This window comes from Cetorhinus maximus, chromosome 10, assembly GCF_964194155.1.
Source record: "Cetorhinus maximus chromosome 10, sCetMax3.hap1.1, whole genome shotgun sequence".
NCBI lineage: Eukaryota > Metazoa > Chordata > Chondrichthyes > Lamniformes > Cetorhinidae > Cetorhinus > Cetorhinus maximus.
This window is the reverse complement of record NC_135888.1, coordinates 45,330,090-45,352,455: the sequence shown is the minus strand read 5'-3', so window position 1 is coordinate 45,352,455 and position 22,366 is coordinate 45,330,090. Positions and strand designations below refer to the sequence as shown.

General features: G+C 43.1%; 1 protein-coding gene across 4 annotated transcripts in view; it reads right to left on the bottom strand.

Annotated features, from left to right (window-relative positions):
* slc31a1 (solute carrier family 31 member 1) overlaps positions 1–22,366 on the bottom strand; it is a 54,448-nt gene that overhangs the window by 26,457 nt on the left and 5,625 nt on the right. The window contains exon 1 of one of the 4 annotated variants that reach the window (XM_078550377.1): positions 1,643–1,744. The exons of the other annotated variants lie outside the window; for them this stretch is intronic. Coding sequence (XP_078406503.1) covers positions 1,643–1,660 — 18 coding nt within the window. The 5' untranslated portion in view covers positions 1,661–1,744. Of the gene's footprint in view, positions 1–1,642; positions 1,745–22,366 lie in introns of those variants that run through there. 4 annotated transcript variants of the gene reach the window in all.

The following is a 22,366-nucleotide window of genomic DNA, read 5'->3' as shown; positions in this document are numbered from 1 at the left end:
GATAATATCACCAGCTTCAACACCTCTTTGTCCTTTTGTCTATGACATCTTTTGGTTATCTCCACCTATCACTGGTTCTCTATCCAGCTCTACCTGTCCCACCCCCCACCCCCCTTAAACCAGCTTATATTTCACCTCTTTTCTATTTTTCCTTAGTTCTGTTGAAGAGACATACGGACTCGAAACATTAACTGTGTTCCTCTCCGCAGATGCTGTCAGACCTGCTGAGTTTTTCCAGATATTTTGTTTTTGTTCTGAAGGAGTGCTGCATTGGCAGATGTGCGGACATCAATCTGAATCCACATCCATCTGTTCAGATGGACATAACTGATGGGAAGTTCCCCTGGTGTCCTGAACAACAGTCAGCCTACAACCACCACCACAAACAGACTACTTAGTCATTTGATTTCTTGGGTCCCTTTGGTACATTTGTTTACGTAACAGTATTTATGTATTTATAACAAGGTTATAAACCGAAGATGTAAAAATCAACAGATTAGTGCAAGTATTTTTTTTATTTCTTTCTTGGCTGGCTTTAATACTCCAAACTAATAATTCTAGGTCACTTTGTCTCTGCCATTTCATACTTAATATTCCATGATAAGAATTCTTCTTTATCTTTTCTCCAGGCTGTAAAGTTGATGCACCTCTAATCCTTCCCAATAACCTATTGCCTTTTACATTTAGGATCAGTCTTTCTGCTCACCTTTTCCCTTTGCTCACTCTATGTACACCCCTCTTGAAATTCAGCAACCAGAGATTGCACTCCACTGTCCTGATCAGCAAATTATGAAGGTTTTGTAAAACTTCTACAGTAATGGCGATAATTTAACTTAATGATGGAACAACCAATGGAGTGAAAGACCATTTGCACAGCAGAAGCATATCTGAGCACACTGCATCTCAGCGACGGAGGAGAGGATGTGGCTATCAAGATGTTCAAGATTTAGAAGTCAGTGGGATGATGGCAGATTCACAGGATGACAAGAATCCTGCACAGGCTAGAGTGGTATCAGGCACATGCAGGACAGGGTAAATGATTTCATTTTGTCCTGCATAACACATACAAAAGATTAACCTTCCACAAAGCTTTGTTTTAACAGATTAAGAGGAGAAATTGAGAAAAAAAGGGCAAGGGCAGACCCAAGAGGCTACTGGACCCAGAGGTTACAATTCAAGAGTTTGTTTGTTAGACATGACACAACCATCAGCAGAGAGCCCCACACTTCTCCCCCACCTCTCCCCACCCACCATCCCCCCAACCTCTGACATTAAGTGCTGAAAACCAGCACACATGGGAAAAAAACCAAACATACAAACATATACAATTCATCAACTAAGGAATGGCAGGAGTTCTGCTGCTGAAAAATTCATTTTCACATGCTGAAGTTGAATTCAGCTTCTTCCCTTTAATGCAGGTAAGACACAGAGGTGCTCTCAGAAACAAACCTGCTGAACACATACAGCTGCCTCCCTCCCAGACTTGTATACAGAATCTATCCAAACACAGCCACCACACACAATCTGTGCCACATAATAACATGGTTCTATAGTTTATATTGCTGCCACTGCCCTTCCCACGGACGCCATCCATTTTTCAAGAGTTAATTGTGGCCGCATAGTTCTTTGGAATCCTACTCACCCCGGTGCTACTGTTCATGGTTGCTTGTTATATGGCAGAAAATGTCAGTATTGCTGCAGGATCCCTACATCCACTCTGTCATCTGCTGACACACTAATGAAGAAACTGGTTAATGTTTACTGAATGCATACAAGTCAGGATGAGTTGACATTGATTAACTCACGATTGTTGTTAACACGTCACTGTTCAGTGATGCAAATAGAACTGCAACCAGTGAGTGGCTCAGGTTATGAAGAACATTACCTACTGTAGTACTGAGTAATACAGACTAGGAAAATCTCAGATTTGGTCCATAATCTGTGCTAAAGTAATTCATAGGATTGTCAATTCTGGGTGGACATATTCCTGGGAGTTTCATGACATAACATCTGACCTGTGCCTCCCCCGGGCTCCAGCCATTGGTCAGCCAACATGGTTCTCCTCACAGTACCGAGTCATCCCACTTCAGGAAAATCAACATCCAATTGAGTAACAGTTATGATTCTTCACCATCACTCTAATCGCCTTTCTCATCCAACTTAAACATTTTTGTAACTAATAAACCAAAATGTTCAAAGAACAACAAAAAAAATCTAAAACGGTCAGATAAATGTTCTGCTGAATTGCTTGTAACAATGTCTGGGAAATTGATCTTTAATTCTGAGCCTTCAGGATAATGCTGGAGCACTGGCAACCCACCTGACTGTACCAGGGTGATGGTAGGTGCATCACAAACAGTCTCAGGCTAGGGAGGATAACAATCAGGCAAGCTTCCAAATTGATTGCCAGCTAGTGCCTCCTACTTAAAGTGTATGTGTATGGTAGATGGATGAGGATTAGAGTCAGGATTAGTTGAGGATGTCTACCAATGCTGGTCATGTAGTCTCAGTTGTAGATCAGCAGATAGCACTCTTGCCCGGGTTAGATGGTTGTGGGTTCAAGTCCCACTCCATTATTACATTTTTGTTTGAGACACATTGCCGCGCACAAATTGGCTGCCACATTTCTTACATTACAAAGTGACTTCATTAGCTGTAAAGAACCTTGGGAGATCCTGAGATTGTGAAAGGTGTTGTATAAATGCAAGTCTTTCGTTCCATACAACAGATATAACGGCCCTTTTGGTCAGGTACTCAAGGGTTGCCATCTATATACAGGACAGTAACCCAATATGCCATCCAAGTCTAAGGAAGAGGTTAAAAGTAAGCAGTGTTATATTTTTTTAAAAAAGAAATGCAATCTATGTTGATTGAAAGTTAATCTTCAGACCTCTAAAACAAGTTTTTTTCCTAATTCCTTTATCTTGCCTCAGTTGCCAAATAGACCTTTTATGCATTTTTTATAGAGCTGGAACATAGTTGGCACATTGGGTACGCACATTGTGAACCTAGTTGTGACCAATCTAAGTGGAAAGTATGAGTGTCTCCTTTCTTCAAACGATTGATCTGATACAAAGCACAGGTTATATTAGAAGTTAGGTCAGATCCAAAACAGATAGCATAAATCAAGTACAAATCACAGATGCTTAACGACATCTGGATTTGGGCCATGTCCATTCTCCATACTATTGCTTTGTACCACTTTCCAAATAAGATACGGAAAAGCCCAACAGCCAAAAATTAACAGAAAAACCTACATGTCTACTCAATGTATGCACAATTCACACACAAACCCAGAGCACGGACCCAATTTTCCATGTAAGGCAGACATAGATGTGAGCTGCTTACATTGTTCAAGTTAAATTACCAGCAGAGTTTATTACAAGAAAGAAATATACATGGATACAAAACTAAGCCAGCTGACAAACAGTAACATAATGCATATAACAATATGAAGTACTAGATACTTTAACCTGATATCCAAATCCAAAATGAAATGTTTGCGCTTAGAAAGCTTTAACCAAGTTTGAGAGGTTTTTTTTTTGCAACATGTCTTGACGTCTGTTTCGCCACCAAAGCAAGTGAACAAAGTTACAGCAAAAGTCAGTTTCATACACCTCAGATCAAAAGTAGAACCTTTACAATACACACACCTTAACAGGCTTCATGCCGCGCTCAAAATATATTCATGTGCAAGCACCTATTCTCTGCAAATAAAAGGAAAAGTTCAAGGTTCGCACCTTTTTTGAATTACCCAGGAGCTTGGGGAGCCTGTAGTTCCCTGTTGCTTTTGCCATGGCAACACCTCAGCCAATTGGATTCGATTTTCGAAACAACCAGCAACTTTTTCTCCTGTAGTATAAATTGTTGTGATCATTTGGAATTTGAGTTTGTCTTGAGTGCAGGATTAAAAGTTCTGGCAATGTGTCTTTCTATTCAATAATACACAAAATGATTGAGCAACTATCAAAACCACTCTCAATAGTCTTTTAATCAATGATGAAGCTAGCTGTTTGTGGAGTATCTGGTGAGTATCTAGTAAGTGTTTAAGGTTTATTCTACTCTTAAGGTTTAGAATAAAGTAAGAAATGTACTTTTTGGTAAGGTTTATTAAGTGGGATTTAAAAGTTTAAGTGATTTAGAAGCTTAAGGCATGGCAGGACAGCTCAGCCAAGAAGAATGCTTGTCCTGTGGTATGTGGGGAGCTGTTGACACTTCTTGTGACCCAGACGAGCCCATGTGCAGGAAGTGTCACCAGCTGCACAAGCATGAGCTCCGCATCTCAGAGCTTTAGCAGCGGCTGGAGTCACTGAGGTGCATCTGTGAGGCAGAGAACTATGCGGATAGAACATTCAGAGAGATGGTCACACTGCAGGTTAGGAACAAGCAGACAGATAGGAAATGGATGACCGCCAGGTAGTTAAGAGAAACAGGCAGGTAGTGCAACAGTCCCCAGAAGTCCTGCTCACTAACCAGTTTTCCATTCTGGATATCAGAGAGGGTGATGGATCCTTGGGGGAGTGCAGCAACAGCCAAGCCTGTGGCCCCATGGGTGGCCCAGCTGTATAGGAGGGGAAAAAGGAGAGAAGGGCAGTACTGATAGGGGATTCTTTAGTTACGGGAGCAGACAGGCATTTCTGCGGCCATCAACATGACTCCAGGATGGTTTGTTGCCTGCCTGGGGCTAGGGTCAAGAATGTCTGCAGGACATTCTTGTGGGGGAGGGTGAACAGCCAGAGGTCATGATCCACATTGGTACTAACGACATAGGTAGCAAGGGGGATGTGGTCCTGCAATTGGAATTTAGGGAGCTAGGTAGAAAATTAGCAAACAGAACCTCTAAAGTAGTAATCTCTGGATTACTCCCAGTGCCACGTGCAAGTGAGTACAGAAATAGGAAGATAAGATAGATGAATGCGTGGCTGTAAAGGTGGTGCAGGAGGGAGGGCTTTAGATTCCTGGGACACTGGGACTTGCTTTGGCAGGGATGGCACCTGCATAATCCAGACAGGCTGCATCTGAACAGAGCTGGGACTGAGTTCCTTGCTGATTGTTTTGCTAGTGCTGTTGGGGAGGGATTAAACTAACTCAGCAGAGGTGTGGGAACCAGGAGAGACTATTAGAAAGTAATACCAGGGTGCATGGAATGTTTTGGAGGCAGATAGCACTAAAATAGAGAATAGTAAGTTAATAGATGGAGTCGGAGTAAGGGAGCAAGTAATGAAGTCTAATTCTGGGTTACACTGCATGTATGTGAATGCACGGAGTATAGTTAATAAAATTAGGAAGTTACAGGCACAGATTGCCTTGTGGGATTATGATGTTGTGGCGATAACGGAGACCTGGTTTAAGGAAGGGAAGATCTAGGTGCTAAATATTCCTGGTTACAAAGTGTTCAGAAAAGATAGGAAAGGGAAAAAAGGAGGAGGGGTGGTTAAGGAGAGTATTGCAGTACTGGAGGAAGAGGATGTGTCAGAGGATTCAAGGACAGAATCGATTTGGCTAGAGCTAAGGAATAAGAAGGGTGCAATTACATTGCTCGGTGTAATGTACAGACCACCAGCTAGTGGGAAGGATATAGAGGAACAAATCTGCAAAGAAATTACAGAGAGGTGCAAACACCGTACAGTAGTTATAATGGGGGACTTTAATTACCACTATCCCAGTCTATATAAAGGTAACGGGGCAGTGAGGGATAAGCATTACTAGATTGTGTTCACGAGAATTTCCTACTGCACTATGTGTCCAGTCCAACAAGAAAGGAGGCACTGCTAGACCTGGTTCTTGAAAATGAGGTGGGCCAAGTAGATCAAGTGACAGTAGAGGAACGTTTAGGGGACAGTGATCATTATGTCAAAAAGGTTTAGGAATATGGTGGAAAAGGATATTGGTCAATCCAGAGTAAAAATAATCAACTGGCACAGAGCAGACTTCAATGGGGCAAGAACGGAGCTGGGACGGATAGATTGGAACCAAAGGTTCACGGGGAAAACAGTAGCTGAACAATGGGCTACCTTCAAAGAGGAGATGGCTTGGGCACAGTCAAGGAATGTTCCCTCAAAAGGGAAGGGTAGAACAAACAAATCCAGAACTGTCTGGATGACAAAGGAGATAGAAATTAAATTAAAGAAGAAAAATTGTGCTTACAACAGGTGTTAGGTAGCAAGTACAATTGAGAACCAAGCTGAATACAGAAGGTTCAGAAGGGATGTGAAAAAGCAAATACGAGAAGCAAAGAGGGATTATGAAAAAAGACTTGACAGCTAACATAAAAGGAAATCCTAAAGTATTCTATAAGCACATCAATAGTAAAAGAGTGGTAAAAGGAGTAGGGCCAAGTAGGAACCAAAAAGGGGATTTGCACAGAGGCAAGAGGCATGGCTGAGGTGTTAAATGAATATTTTGCATATGTCTACCTGTGAGGTAGATGCTGCCCAGGTCATGGTGACAGAGGAGGAAACTCTGTCACTCGAAGGGTTCAAAATTGATAAGGAGGAGATATTGGATAAGCTGTCGGTTCTTAAAGTTGATAAGGCACTGGGGCCAGATGAATTGCATCCAAGAATGTTGAGGGAAGTGAGAGTAGAAATTGCAGAAGCACTGGCAATAATCTTTCAATGTTCCCTGGATTCGGGGGAGGTGTGAGAGAACTGGAGAATTTCAATCATTACGCCCTTGTTCAAAAAAGGTTGTAAAGATCTGCCCTGCAATTACAGACCAGACAGTTTAACTTCAGTGGTGGGTAAACTTCTAGGAACAGTTATTAGGGATAGAATTAATAGTCACATGGAAAAATTTGGATTGATTAGGAAGAGTCAGTATGGATTTGTTAAAGGAAAATCGTGTCTAACTAATTTGCTGGAGTTTTTTGAAGAGGTAACAGAGATGGTTGATGAGGGCAAGGCCGTTGATGTGGTGTATATGGACTTCCAAAAGGCTTTCGATGCAGTGCCACACAACAGACTTATGAGGAAAGTTATGGGTCATGGACTAAAAGGGAGAATAGCAACATGGGTACAAAATTAGCTGAGAGATAGGAAACAGAGAGTAATGGTGAAAGGGAATTTTTTGGGCTGGAAGGAGGTTTGTAGTGGAGTTCCCCAGGGGTCGGTATTGGGACCCTTGCTCTTCCTGAATATATAAATGATCTAGATCTTGGTGTGCGGGGGACAGTTTCAAAGTTTGCAGACGACACAAAACTTGGGAGAATTGTGAACTGTGAGGACAGTGTAGAACTTCAAAAGGAAGTAATATCTCCAAATTTGCAGATGACACAAAGCTGGGTGGGAGGGTGAGCTGTGAGGAGGATGCAGAAATGCTTCAGGGTGATTTGGACAAGCTGAGTGAGTGGGAAAATGCATGGCAAATGCAATATAATGTGGATAAATGTGAGATTATCCATTCTGGTAGCAAAAACCGGAAGACAGATTATTATCTGAATGGCTATAAATTGAGAGAGGGGAATGTGCAACGAGACCTGGCTGTCCTTGTGCACCAGTCGCTGAAGGTAAGCATGCAGGTGCAGCAGGCGGTAAAGAAGGCAAATGGTATGTTGGCCTTCAATGCCAGAGGATTCGAGTACAGGAACAGGGATGTCTTGCTGCAACTGTACAGGGCCTTGGTGAGACCACACCTGGAATATTGTGTGCAGTTTTGGTCTCCTTATCTGAGGAAGGATGTACTTGCTATAGAGGGAGTGCAGCGAAGGTTTACCCGACTGATTCATGGGATGGCGGGACTGACATATGAGGAGAGATTGAGTCGATTAGGATTATATTCGCTGGAGTTCAGAAGAATGAGGGGGGATCTCATAGAAACATATAAAATTCTAACAGGACTAGAAAGGGTGGATGCAAGAAGGATGTTCCCAATGGTGGGGGAGTCCAGAACCAGTGGTCACAGTCTGAGGATATGGGGTAGACCATTTAGAACTGAGAGAGTGGTGAGCCTGTGGAATTCGTTACCAATGAAAGTAGTTGAGACCAAAACATTGTATGTTTTCAAGGAGGAGTTAGATATAGCTCTTGGGGCGAAAGGGATCAAAGGGTATGGGGAGAAAGCGGGAGCAGGCTATTGAGTTGGATGATCAGCCATGACCATTATGAATGGCGGAGCAGGCTCGAAGGGCCGAATGGCCTACTCCTGCTCCTAGTGTCTATGACACATTGGCAGAGTGGGCAGATAGGTAGCAGATGAAGTTCAATGTGGAGAAGTGTGAGGTGATGCACTTTGGTGCAAAGAACATGGAGAGACAGTATAAAATAAAGGATACTATTTAAAGGGTGTGCAGGAGCAGAGAGCCCTGGGTGTATACATACATATGTCATTAAAGGTTGCAGGACAGTAGAGAGAGCTGTTCTAAAGCATACTGTATTCTAGGCTTCATTATTGGGGCATAGAGTACAAGAGCAGGGAGGTTATGATGAACTTATGTAAGACACTGGTTAGACCTCAGCTGGAGTATTGTGTAGGGTTCTGGATGCCACACTATAAGGAGGATGTGAACGCATTGGAGAGTGCAGAAGAGGTTTATGAGAATAGTTCCAGGGATGATACACTTCAGTTATGAGGAAAGACCGGAGAAGTTGGGACCGTTTTCCTTGGAGAGGAGAAGGCTGAGAGGAGACTCGATAGAAGTTTTCAAAATAATGAGGGGCGTGGACAGAGTAGATAGGGAGAAACTGTTCCCACTCGTAAACGGATTGAGAACCAGAGGGCACAGTTTTAAAGTGTTTTGCAAAAGGAGCAAATGCAAAAAACTTTTTCACACAACTAGTAGTTAGGGTTTGGAGTGCACTGCCTGGAACTGTGGTGGAGGTAGGTTCCATTCAGGCATTCAAGAGGGCATTGGATGATTATCTAAATAGAAACAACGTGCAGGGTTACAGGGAAAAGGCAGGAGATTGGTACTAAGTTAAAATGCTCAGAGAGCCGGTGCAGATACAATGAGCTGAATGGCTGACTTCTACACCGTTACAATGTGGCTGTGTGGATTGGAAATTCAATGGAATAAAAACTAAACCGTTCTGAAGAGCTGTACAGATGCTAGGAAAAGCTTAATGCAATTTAATCTAGCAACGTACTTCCTTTAATTCTCTCAACCCCTCCTCAGTCTCAATTTGTCATGCTACTTGTCCTTTGCATAATACTGGAGGGCCAGAAACTTCCTCCACTAAATATTGGGAAATCAAAGCCATTGTCTATGAAACCTGCAACAAACTACAATGCCAGGTGAATGACACAATTAATCTGTTTAATCACCGTCTGTGGCCAAATCAGATTGTTTAGAATGTCTCGGCATCCTTTTTGAGCTCAAGATGAGCTTCAGAGGATGGGGTGCCAATCAAGCAGACTGCTTTGTCCGGTATGGTGTTGAACTTCTTGAATTATTGTTGGAGCCACACTTATCCAGGCAAGTGGAGTATATTCCATCGTATCTGCCCCATCACCAAAACAACCTACTTTTTTTATTCTTTCAAGGATACGAGTGTGCCAGCTAGGCATTTGTTGCCCATCCCTAATTGCCCTTGTGAAGGTGGTGATGAGACATCTTCATGAGCCATTTACAGTCAATGTGGTGCAGGTACACCCACAGTGTTGTTATGGATCAAGTTTCAGGATTTTGACCCAGTGACAAGTGAAGGAATGACAATATACAGTTGCTAGTTAGAATGGTGTGGTTTGGAGGGGAACTTGCAGGTGGGTGTTCCCATGCATCTTCTGCCCTTGTCCTTCTAGATGGTAGAAGTCGCAGGTTTGGAAGGTGCCTGTGAGCAGCTTTGGTGAGTTGCTGCAGTGCCTCTTGTAGATCGTATACATTGCTGCCACTGTGCTTCAGTGGTGGAAGCAGTGAATGTTTAAGGTGGAGGATGGGGTGCCAATCAAGCAGACTGCTTCGTCCGGTATGGTGTTGAGCTTCTTGAATTATTGTTGGAGCCACACTTATCCAGGCAAGTGGAGTATATTCCATCACAGTCCTGACACGTCTTACAGATGGTGGACAGGCTTTGGGGAGTCAGGTGGTGAGTTATTCACCTCAGGATTCCCCGGCTCTGACCTGCCCTATTGCCCACAGTATTTATATGGCTGGTCCAGTTCAGTTTCTGGTCAATGGTAACCCCCCCAGGGTGTTGATAGTGGGGGATTCAGTGATGGTAATGCCACTGAATGTCATGGAAGATGGTTGGATTCTCTCTTTTTGGAGATGGTCATTGCCTGGCACTTGTGTGGTGCAAATGGTACTTTCCACTTATCAGCCCAAGCCTGAATGTTGTCTTGCTGCATATGGACATGGACTGCTTCAGTATCTGAGGATCGTGAATGATGCTGAACATTGTACAATCATCTGCGAATATCCCCACTTCTGACCTTAGGATGGAGGAAGGTCATTGATGAAGCAGCTGAAGATGGTTGGGCTGAGAACACTAACCTGAGGAACTCCTGCAGCAATGTCCTGGGACTGAGATGTTTGGCCTCGAACAACCACAACTATCTTCCTTTGTGCTAGATATGACTCCAACCAGTGGAGAGTTTCCCCCCCAATTCCCCCCGACTTCAATTTTGCTAGGGCTCCCTGATGCTACACTCGGTCAAATTGTCCTGATGTCAAATGGCAGTCACTCACCTCTGGAATTCAGACTGTAGTGAGGTCAGGAACAGAGTGGCCTAGCAGAACTTAAACTGAGCGTCAGGGAGCAGATTATTGCTGCGTTAGTGCCATTTGATAATACTGTCTATGTCACCTTCCATCAATCTGATGAAGAGAACGCTTTTGGGGGCAGTAATGGTTGGATTGGATTTGTCCTTTCTGTGGACAGGCTAAACTGGGCAATTTTCTACATTATTGGGTAGACTTAAATGGGACAACTTGTGCTCGGCCTGCATGGCAGCTTAGAGGGAGCACTGCACTCCTGACTTTGTACAAAAACCCTTTCAATCCAGTATGGTATTTTTATTCATTAATGGGCTGTCAGCCTCGTTAGCAAGGCCAGCATTTATTGCCCATCCCTACATTACTGAGTTCACTGGTTTCAGCTAGGCCAGCTGAAGGCATACAAATAGTTTGTGCTTCCTGAGAACTAAGGGGAGAAAATATTAATCACAAGTCTGTAAGCCCCTACTTATTTTTGACAATCTGCATCCCCATCTCAATTGTACACCAATGCTTTCCATCCTGCTTTACACAAAGAATGCCCAATGGATGAAATACTGTGGCAATACTACTATCATCACTGCAATCAGATCCCAATTTGAATCACTACCTTCAAGGAGGAAGAATAAAGACAGAGAAAATTGAAGGAAGCAAAATAATGTATGGGTACTTATACCCCGATGGAAATTTATTGCAAAACAGATGAGTCATTTTTGGAAGAGGTGTAAAGAAGAAAGTAAACAAGTGAAGGTAGTTTTACTTTAACTACGTTTAAACTTCAAGGCCTTTCACAATGGTCCAGGGCCTCCTAAACATTGTGCAACACACAAACAAACCAAATGGGGGTTGCTCATTTGAAGCTTTAATGCCATATCCCAGATAGGATCATCTATTAGAAATTAGCATGAGAGGGAAAACACTGTTAAGTGTCCTTGCGGAGATTCAAGCTCACATTACGAATTGTTCTGGCTGCCTGAATAGAAAGGTTGACTATCTTTGCAGCTTTAAAAATCACATAAGTGGTAAGCTGACTCAAATGGCCAGCTTATCATCACACAACCATCAGTTTATTGGCACGAAGTGAAACACAGAATCACAGTTATCAGGGCATGAGCGGTTCTGCACAATGCCCCTGATAACAGCAATATTAAGCATGGGGTATTGATATCAGATAGAACTGTGCGGAAACAAGTTGCCACTCCAATTGTATACTTTATTTCTACTGATATTTCTGACAAAAGCAGTATCTTATCTTCACTTATTTTAGGGTTTAAGACTAGACATTAAGCTGTCTGCCTGTTGAGGTTGACATAAAAGGTCCCATAACATTCATCAAACAGCAGGATAATTCTCCAGGTGTCCTAGTCAACAATGGCCAGGGTAAAGGGATAAGCCAGGAAATATTTTTAAATCTAAAACTAAAACCTTTAGTCTTTCCACCCCACCCCCACTAGAGCTGTACTTTGAATATCCTGTCTTCCATTCTTAATTAGCACTTTTCTCAGACAAATACCACCACCTTCAACACCTCTTTGACCCTTTTGTCTGTGACATCTTTTGATTATCTGCTCATCTCCACAATCACCACACCACACCCTCAATGTGTCTCTCTCCACCCCCCCCCCCCCACCCCCACCCACCTTAAACCAATTTATATTTCTCCCTTCTTCTAACTATGCTCCAGTTCTGCCGAAGGGCCATGAAGGCTCGAAACGTTAACTGATTTCTTCTCCGCCGATGCTGCCAGACTTGCTGAGTTTTTCCAGGTAATTCTGTTTTTGTTCAGGAATTATATGTCAGCTTCTCTTACTCCCTTGTGGGTTATGCCTCTATGAAACTCTTTGGAAGCTCTTTGGAAGGCATTTTAATAATGGATGTTGTCACTGTTGTAAGCATTGTGTCCAAAATATTAAATGGAAATTGTTAGCACTTAAAAAGATATGGATTAATCAGCGATAATTAGTCTGGATTTGTAAAGGGCATGCTTGTTTGACTAGAAGGAATACTTGCGTTTATATAGCACCTTGTACGACTTCATAACATCCCAAAGTGCTTTACAGCTAATGAAGTACTTTTGAAGTGCAACCATTGTCATAAAGTAGAAAAATATAAAATAATTACATTGAAGAAATAATTAGCATGTGATTAAAGGGATTATGGTGGACATGCGACATACAAATTAGGAGCATGCCTCTCGAGTCTGCTCTGCCATTCAATAAGATCATGGTTGTGGTCTCAACTCCAGTTTCCTTGCTAACCCCAATACCCTTTTACTCCCTTATCAGTCAAGTTTCTATCTAATCCAGCCTTAAAGAAATAGTCAGCCTTAAAAATATTCATTGACCGTACCTCCAACAATCTCTGAGGAACAGAGTTCCATAGACTCGTGACCATTGAGAGAAAAAATTCTCATCTCCGACCTAAATGGAAGACCCCTTATTTTTAAACTGTGTCCACTAGTTCTAGTCTTTCCCACACAAGGAAGCATCCTTTCAGCATCCACCCTGTCAAGTCCCCTCAGGATCTTATATGCTTCAATAAGATAGTTCCTCATTCTTCTAAACTCCAATGGATACAGGCCCAACCTGTCCAACTTTTCTCATAGGATAATCCCCTCATTCCAGGAATTAGTTGGCTGAACTTTCTCTGAACTGTTTCAAATGCATTATATTCTTTCTCAAATAAGGAAACCAAAACTGTACACAGTACTCCAGATGTGGTCTCACCAACAACCTATACAAGCATTGCAAAAATCCCTAATTTTATATTTCATTCCCCTTGCAATAAATGACAACATTCCATTTGCCATCCTAATCACTTGCTGTCCCTGCATACCAACTTATTGTAATTTATCTACAGGACACCCAGATCCCTCTGTACCTCAGTTCTGCAATCTCTCACCATTCAAATAGTATGTTGCTTTTCTATTCTTACTGCCAAAATGGACAAGTTCACATTTTCCCACATTATACTCCATCTGCCAAATTTTGGCCCACTCACCTTACCTATCTATATCCCTTTGCAGACTCCTTATGTCCTTCTCACAACTTACTTTCCCACCTATCTTTTAGTCATCAGCAAACTTAGCAACCATATATTTGAATCCGCCATCAAAGTCATTAATACAGATTGTGAATAGTTGAGGCCATAGCACTGATCCCTGTGGCACTCCACTCGTTACATCTTGCCAACCTGAAAATGATCCATTTATGTCTACTCTCCATTTCCTTGTTAGCTAACCAATCCTCTATCCATGCTAATATGTTACCCCCTACACCATGAGCTCTTCTCTTGTGTAATGATCTTTTGATGTGGCACCTTGTCAAAAGTTTTCTGCAAGTCTAAATACACCATATCCACAGGTTCCCCTTTATCCAATGGGATAATGGGACTCCATCCCATTCTCTCAGTTCCTTTGCCTCTGTCGTATCTGTTCGGATGATGCCACTTTGCAAAACAGCACTTCTGACATGTCTTCCTTCTTCCTTAACCAAGATTTCCCACCACTGTGATTGACAGGGCCCTCAACCGTGTCTGACCCATCTCCAACGCCTCTGCTCTCACATCTTCCCCTCCCTCTCAGAACCATGATAGGGTCCCCCTTGTCCTCACTTTTCACCCCACCAGTCTCCACATTCAAAGGATCATCCTCCACCATTTCCAACATGATGCCACCACCAAACTCATCTTCCCCTCACACCCCGTCAGCATTCCATAGGGACCGTTCCTTCCGGGACACCCTGGTCCACTCCTCCATCACTCCCATCAACTCATCCCCCTCACACAGCACCATCCCATGCAATCGCAGAAGATGCAGCACCTGCCCCTTTATCTCCTCTCCCCTCACCTTCCAAGGGCCCAAACACTCCTTTCAGGTGAAGCAGTGCTTCACTTGCAACTTCTTCAATTTGGTCTACTGCATTCGCTGCTCCCAATGCAGTCTCCTCTACATTGGGGAGACCAAACGCAGACTGGGTGACCGCTTTGCGGAACGCCTTCAGTCTGTCTGCAAGCATGGCCCAGACCTTCCTGTTGCTTGCCATTTCAACACACCAACCTGCTCTCAAGCCCACGTGTCCGTCCTTGACTTGCTGCAATGTTCCAGTGAAGCTCAACACAAACTGGAGGAACAGCACCCCATCTTCCGATTAGGCACATTACAGCCTTCCGGACTTAATATTGAGTTCAACAACTTCAGACCATGAACACTCTCCTCTATCTTCAACCCTTTTTAACACCCTTTTTTAAAAGTTCATTTTTACTTTTTATCCACTTATTTTCATTTTTATTCATTTATTCATTTTATCCCATTTATATCCCTTCTTTAAATCCCTTTTTCCTCAACCACTGCCACCTCTCCCCACCCCATCCCCAAAAGGGCCATCTGTTACTTTTTTTATGTTGTTCTTTCACAGAGTGCATATCCTCATTCTGCTATTAATACATTATGCTTTCTTACCTTTTTGCCACTACCATTAACACTCCCTTTGCCTTTTTGTCCATGACATCTTTGTCAATCTCTCCTTAGCCCCCACCTATTGCTGGCCTTCTATCCAGGTTCAGCTGTTCAACCCCCTTAAACAGTACAAATTTCATCACATTTCTACTTCTCTTTAGCTCTGAAGAAGGGTCATACAGACTCGAAACATTAACTCTGTTTCTCTCTCCACAGGTGCTGTCAGACCTGCTGAGTTTTTCTAGCATTTTCTGTTTTTATTTCTGATTTCCAGAATCCGCAGTGTTTTCCTCATATCTCCTTTATCCATGCTGTTATTATAAATATGTATTTTTTGAGGTGAATTTGAGAAGCTACCATATTAGAAATGGTTTCATAAATGAATGCAATAATAGAATAAAGGGGATCTAGATGTATTGATAATGAGATGGTTGGACAACAGAAAGCAGAGTAAGTGTTACAGTTTTTTTCAGATTGGCAAGCTATGATAATAATGTTCCCTAACGTTTTATGCTGGGACGTGGCCAAAGACGAAATCATTTTGAATTTTTCCAATGACATCAAATCAGGGGGCATGTTAAACACTGAGAAGGAATACAAAAGATTTTATGAAACAGGTCAATCGAGTGGGCTGATAGATGGCAGAGGTAGTTCAAATGTGAAGTTGTGTACTTTGGGCATGTGCAAAGTGGAGATCTCGAACCAGTACATGAGATTTTAGACACTGAACAGAAAAAAAAAGTATTTTCAATTTCATGTGACAGAGATTTGGCCACAGCTGAAGTTTAGTGTTCAGTTCTGAGCTTATTACAAGAATAATATTCGAGGCACGGAAAGCATATGGTTGAAATACCAGGAAGGAGAGATTATAACGATGTGGAATTCTGGAGTTTTTAGGATAAGGAATGTTAATGTAACAGAGGTTTTTAAATTATGACAAGGCTACTAGTGAAGGTTAGAAGATTTAGATGCATCACTAGACCATGGAACGCTTTACCTGACTGGTAGAGCCTGAAGTACTTAAAGGGAATTAGAGAAGCACCTGAAGAGAAGGAACATAAAACAACTGAGGGAGGAGAAGGAAGAAGGATTAGAATAATTTACAGAGCTAACTGTAATCAGGAATTTAGTAAAAAGCTTTGGGACTTCCTGAAATCATAAGATGATACTCTATAAATGCAACTTAATTCTTTTCTCCATTACATGCTGTATTCTTAACTAGAGCTAAAAACATCAGGATTTAAGGGGAATTAATCTGATTTATTCAATTATGGCTGTCCATACAGTTCCTGATTCAAGTGCATCATAGACACTCAACCAACAAAGATGTTCTCTTTTCCTAAATTATATTCCAAAGTAATCATGTTAGAAAGATTGAGATTTCACTTAAAACTACTGTTCTGACTTGAATGAAAGTCAGCACTAACTCATTAGCAAAGATACAAAGAGCTCTGGGTTCAAATGCAATATTCAAACCAGGAAATCCTGGGTAATCTTTCACTTCACAACAGCATCATTGCCTTATTTAGCACTTTTAATTTAGGAAAAGAGCCCTAAGTAATTCACAAAATCTAATCAAACAAAAGATACTGAGCCAGAGAAAGAAATATTAGGGGGGGTGACCAACAGTTTGTTAAAAGAGATGGGTTTAATGGAGGTTCTTAGAGGGAGAGAGGAAGATAGAGGGGCAGAAAGATTTGGGGAGTGAATTCCAGAGTACAGAGCCTAGATGCTTGAAGGCATGGCAGCAAATGGTAGGGTGGATGCTTAACAGATCAGAACAAAAGGAATCTGGGCTTCTTCCAGGCAGATGGGGGAGTGGAATAGGTCTGTAAGGGGAGGCTACAGAGATGGGGATGGGGCAAGACCATGCAGGGATATAAACCAGGGAATGACGATTTTAAATTTGAGGCACTATGGGACCGGGAGCGGATATAAGCGAGGGAGGGCAGGAGAGACGAATGAGCAGGCCTGATGCAAGATACGGGCAGCAGACATTTGGATGAACTAGTGTTTATGGGAGGCAGGCCAGCTGGAACTTTGGAATAGTCAGTTCAGAAGGGGACAGAATTTTACAGAATCATTGATGTTCACCTTAAAGATAGGCTATTTATTCATTGTCCATGCCCACCAATCACCCAATTTAGCTTATGTAAAAGTCAAGTCAAAAAAAAATTGAAAGGTGATGGATGATCAAATTGTTGCCTTCTAATTCACTGCCACTTGTGCTCTGATCGTAAATCACAACTGTTTAACCTATAGTTACAAATTCTTCTGACTACATCTGCTTCAAGTGGTACAACAATGTTAGCTGCAGCTACCTCAAGATTTGCATCACTAATGTTTTGTACTATAACAAGACATTACATTGCACCCATTCCAGTGTCTGCCACTTCAACTGTCGCCTGTTCCAACATCCTCATACTCAAAGACGCACACAAATGACTACTGGAAAACACGCTCATAAGAGGTTCTCATTGGAATTTTTCACTTCACACATTGAAAATGTGAGGAATACAAGACCCACCACTTTTGTTATAATATAGGAGACAGGTTGCCTAAATTTCACGCAACAGGATGATAAATTACCCCAGTTCCAGAACAGTTGCTATTAAAATGCAATTTAAGCTCCTGTTTCTGTACTCTGTCCCTTCCATGATTTCTCCAGTCCTACACCCTTCATCTGCTACCCCCAAACATACCACCCCTTTCCCTGAGGGTAGTGGCTCATACTTGCTGCAGTTCCTTCACAGCAAATATTGAGTGTTTGCAGACTATTTCACTATTCACCACACCCTACCGCATCCAGCAACAGTTAGATAGCTGTCAGGGATAGGACTGCAGGTGGCCTTTCCTCACCCTCCCACGGATTGGGACCTGGCGGCTAACTATCACGCTCCAGACTGCCCTTAGATTGACTAACTCAGCACATACCCAGTGTTGTTCGTTTTAGTACAAATATTTCACAGGCCAAAAATCTCAAACACTACTCACATTGCGCATTTGGTTGAGCAACAACATGGACATGATGCCCCATGAGGCTGTTTTTAAAATTCCTCACACAATACAATTTAGAAATAAGAGTTCTCTGTGAAAGTTAACCATTTAAATACAAACAGTAGATATTGAAAGCGTACAGCTTTAAATAGCACCTGAAGATCTGCATGCACTGCACCGAAGTCCTTTCAAAAATGAGATATCTGTGAGGTACATGCACCCAAGCTTTCTCCATGTTGCCAATTTATTATTGCTGGGTTATAGTACATAAGAGTTGAATGTCCTCCAGTCTCTCTGCCAAGTGGCCATTCCATGAAAAGCGAGAGAGTGAATACTGCCGTTTAACCTTGTGGAGCACAGCATCTGAACATAACCTCTGTTCATTCCACATACACACAGACAAGACAGGTTACATGACTGTTGTTTATGAGGTGGTGGGTGGGAGATAAGCTTTTTTTATTCATGGGATGTGGGCTTCGCTGGCTGGGCCAGCATTTAATGCCCATCCCTAGTTGCCCTTGAGAAGGTGGCAATGAGCTGCCTTCTTGAACTGCTGCAGTCCATGTGGTGTAGGTACACCCACAGTACTGTTATGGAGGGAGTTCCAGGATTTTGACCCAGCAACAGTGAAGGAATGGGGATGTATTTCTAAGTCAGGAAGGTGAATGACTTGAAGAGGAACTTCCAGGTGGTGGTGCTCCCATCTATCTGCTGCGCTTGTCCTTCTAGATGTTAGTGGTCATGGGCTTGGAAGGTGCTGTCTAAGGAGCCGTGGTGAATTCCTGCAGTGCATCTTGCAGATGGTACACACTGCTGCTACTTTGCGTCGGTGGTGGAGGGAGTTAATGTTTGAGGATGTAGTACCAATCAAATGGGCTGTTTTGTCCTGGACGGTGTCAAGCTCCTTGAGTGCTGTGGGAGCTGCACTTGTCCAGGCAAGTGGGGAGTATTCCATCACACTCCTAATTTGTGCCTTGTAGATGGTGGACAGGCCTTGGGGAGTCAGGGGGTGAGTTACTCATCGCAGGGTTCCTAGCCTCTGACCTGCTCTTGTAGCCACAGTATTTATATGGCTAGTCCAGTTCAGTTTCTGGTCAATGGTAACTCCCAGAATGTTGATAGTGGAGGATTCAGTGATGGTAATGCCATTGAACGTCAAGGGGCGATGGTTGGATTCTCTCATGTTGAAGGTGGTCATTGCCTGACACTTGTGAGGGACGAACGTTACTTGCCGCTTGTCAGCCCAAGCCTGGATATTGTCCAGGTCTTGCTGCATTTGGACATAGACTGCTTTAGTATCTGAGGAGTTGCAAATGGTGCTGAACATTGTGCAATCATCAGCGAACATCCCCACTTCTGACCTTCTGATGGAAGGAAGGTCATTGATGAAGCAGATGAAGATGGTTGGGCCTAGGACACTATCCTGAGGAACTCCTGCAGTGATGTCCTGGAGCTGAGATGACTGACCTCCAACAACCACAACCATCTTCCTTTGTGTTAGTTATAACTCCAACTAGTAGAGACTTTTCCCCGATTCCCATTGATTCCAGTTTTGTTAGGGCTCCTTGATGCCACACTCGGTCAAATGCGGCCTTGATGTCAAGGACAGTCACTCTCACCTCGGGAGTTCAGCTCTTTTGTCTATATTTGAACCAAGGCTGGAATGAGGTCAGGAGCTGGGTGTTTAGTTACAATTCTCCAGCCATCATGCTGTTGGTCTTTTTCTTCCCATCACTCCTGTATGGTTCATAAGACCTCTTTTATTACCTTCATTGGGATCAACTAGCTCAGCACAGGTTAGAAATCAAAATTGGAACTACCTGACCTCTATTCCTGAGTTACATACTAATTTTGCCCATTTGGGGAGCACAGCACCAGCCTTTTCCACTGCGCACTCAAGGAGACAATTCCATATAACATTGATCACTTGTGATAAATGCAGTGTGCATTTTTCACAAGCCCAACAGTCAGCTGAACGAGGATGCATCATATTTAGCATAAGGTTACTGACCAGGTATGGGAATACCTCATTCTACAACAGTATGAACACGATGGCCTTGAAATCAGAAGTGGCAGAAACTGGTCCGTTAACCTTCACAAGGATTGCAACAAAGTCACAGAAAAAGTTGGCGTAAAAGAATTATCCAAGCATAACTATACATTCATAGAAAGTCTCTGTCCGACTGGATTTAGAACACCCTCAATGACAAGCCAATAGGTCAAATTTACAGCACAAAGAGGGGACATTCGGTTGCTCCTGAATTTCTTTTCCATTTGCTAATGACTGTCTTATATTTATGTTTTTTTTTAAATTCATTCATGGGATGCAGGCGTCACTGGCTAGGCCAGCATTTATTGCCCATCTCTAATTGCCCTTGAGAAGGTGGTGGTGAGCTTCTTTCTTGAACCGCTGCACGTGGTGTAGGTACATCCACAGTGCTGTTAGGAAGGGGGTTCCAGGGTTTTGACCCAGCGTCCAAGTTAGGATGGTGAGTGGCTTGGAGGGGGACTTCTAGGTGGTGGCGTTCCCGTATGTCTGCTGCCCTTATCCTTCTAGATGGTAGTGGCCATGGGTTTGGAAGGTGCTGTCTAAGGAGGCTTGGTCAGTTTCCACAGTGCATCTTGTAGATGGTAGACACTGCTGCCACTGAGCGTTGCTGGTGGAGGGAGTGAATGTTTGTGGATGGGATGCCAATCAAGCGGGCTGCTTCATCCTGGATGGTGCTGCTCCTAACTCATCTTTGAACCAGGATTGATCCCCTGGCATGGTGGTAAAGGTAGGTATGATGGGCCATGAGGTTACAGATTTTGGTTGAGTACAATTCTGCTGCTGCTGATGGCCCAAAACACCTCACGGTTGCGCAGTCTTGAGTTGCTAGATCTGTTTGAAATCTATCCCATTTAGCACAGTGGTAGTGCACACAACATAATGGAAGGTATCCTCAGTGTCAAGATGGGACTTTGTCTCCACAAGGGCTGGGCAGTGGTCACTCCTACCGATACTGTCATGGACAGATGCATCTGCGGCAGGCAGGTTGGTGAGGATGAAGTCTAGTATGTTTTTCCCTCATCTCCTGCTGCAGACCCAGTCTAGCAGCTATGTTCTTTAGGACTCGACCAGCTTGGTGAGTAGTGGTGCTATTCGAGCCATTCTTGGTGATGGACATTGAAGTCCCCCACCCACAGTATTTTCTGTGCCCTTTTCACCCTCAGTGCTTCCTCCAAGTCGTGTTCAACATGGAGGAGCACTGATTCATCAGCTGAGGGAGGGCGGTACGTAGTAATCAGCAGCGGGTTTCCTTGCCCATGTTTGACCTGATGCCATGAGACTTCATGGGGTCTGGAGTTCGAGTTGAGGACTCCCAGAGCAACTCCCTCTCAACTGTATATCAGTGTGCCACCACCTCTGTTGGGTCTATCCTGGGTCAGGACATACCCAGGGATGGTGATGATGGTGTCTAGGACCACCATCTGTAAGGTATGATGCCGTGAGTATGACTATGTCAGGTTGTTGCTTGACTAGTCTGTGGGGCAACTCTCCCAATTTTGGCACAAGCCCCCAGACATTAGTGAGAAGGATTCTGCAAGGTCAACAGGGCTGAATTTGCCATTGTTATTTCAGGTTATTAGGTCGATGCTGGGTGATCCGTCCAGTTTCATTCCTTTTAGACTTCGTAGCACTTTGATACAGCTGAGTGGCTCATTGGGCCATTTCGGAGGGCATTTAAGAGTCAACCACATTGCTATAGGTCTGGAGTCACATGTAGGCCAGACCAGGTAAGGATGGCAGATTTCCTTCCCTATAAGACATTAGTGAACCATTTGGGTTTTTATGACAATCGACAATGGTTTCATGGTCATCATTAGACTTTTAATTCCAGATTTTTATTGAATTCAAATTTTACCATCTGCCGTGGTGGGATTCAGGTCCCCAGAGCATTACTTTGGGTTTCTAGATTACTGGTCCAGTAACAAGACCACTACGCCACTGCCTCTCCAAGGTTTCCAATGTCCCCTAGTTTTTCTCTCTCCCACAAGTGGAAACATCTTCTCTACATCTATCCTTTGAATTCCATCAGAATTTTAAAAACCTCTGTCAGATCACCCCTCAGCCTTTTCTTTTCTAGACAAGAGTGCCAATTTGTCCAGTCTTTCTTGATAGGATCAGATAACACATGAATCTCAGACAACTCAGACTCAGTAAGGCAGTCAGCCCAAGGACTTCAAACATTTCGTTTGTTCTGAGGATGTGGGTGCTGCTG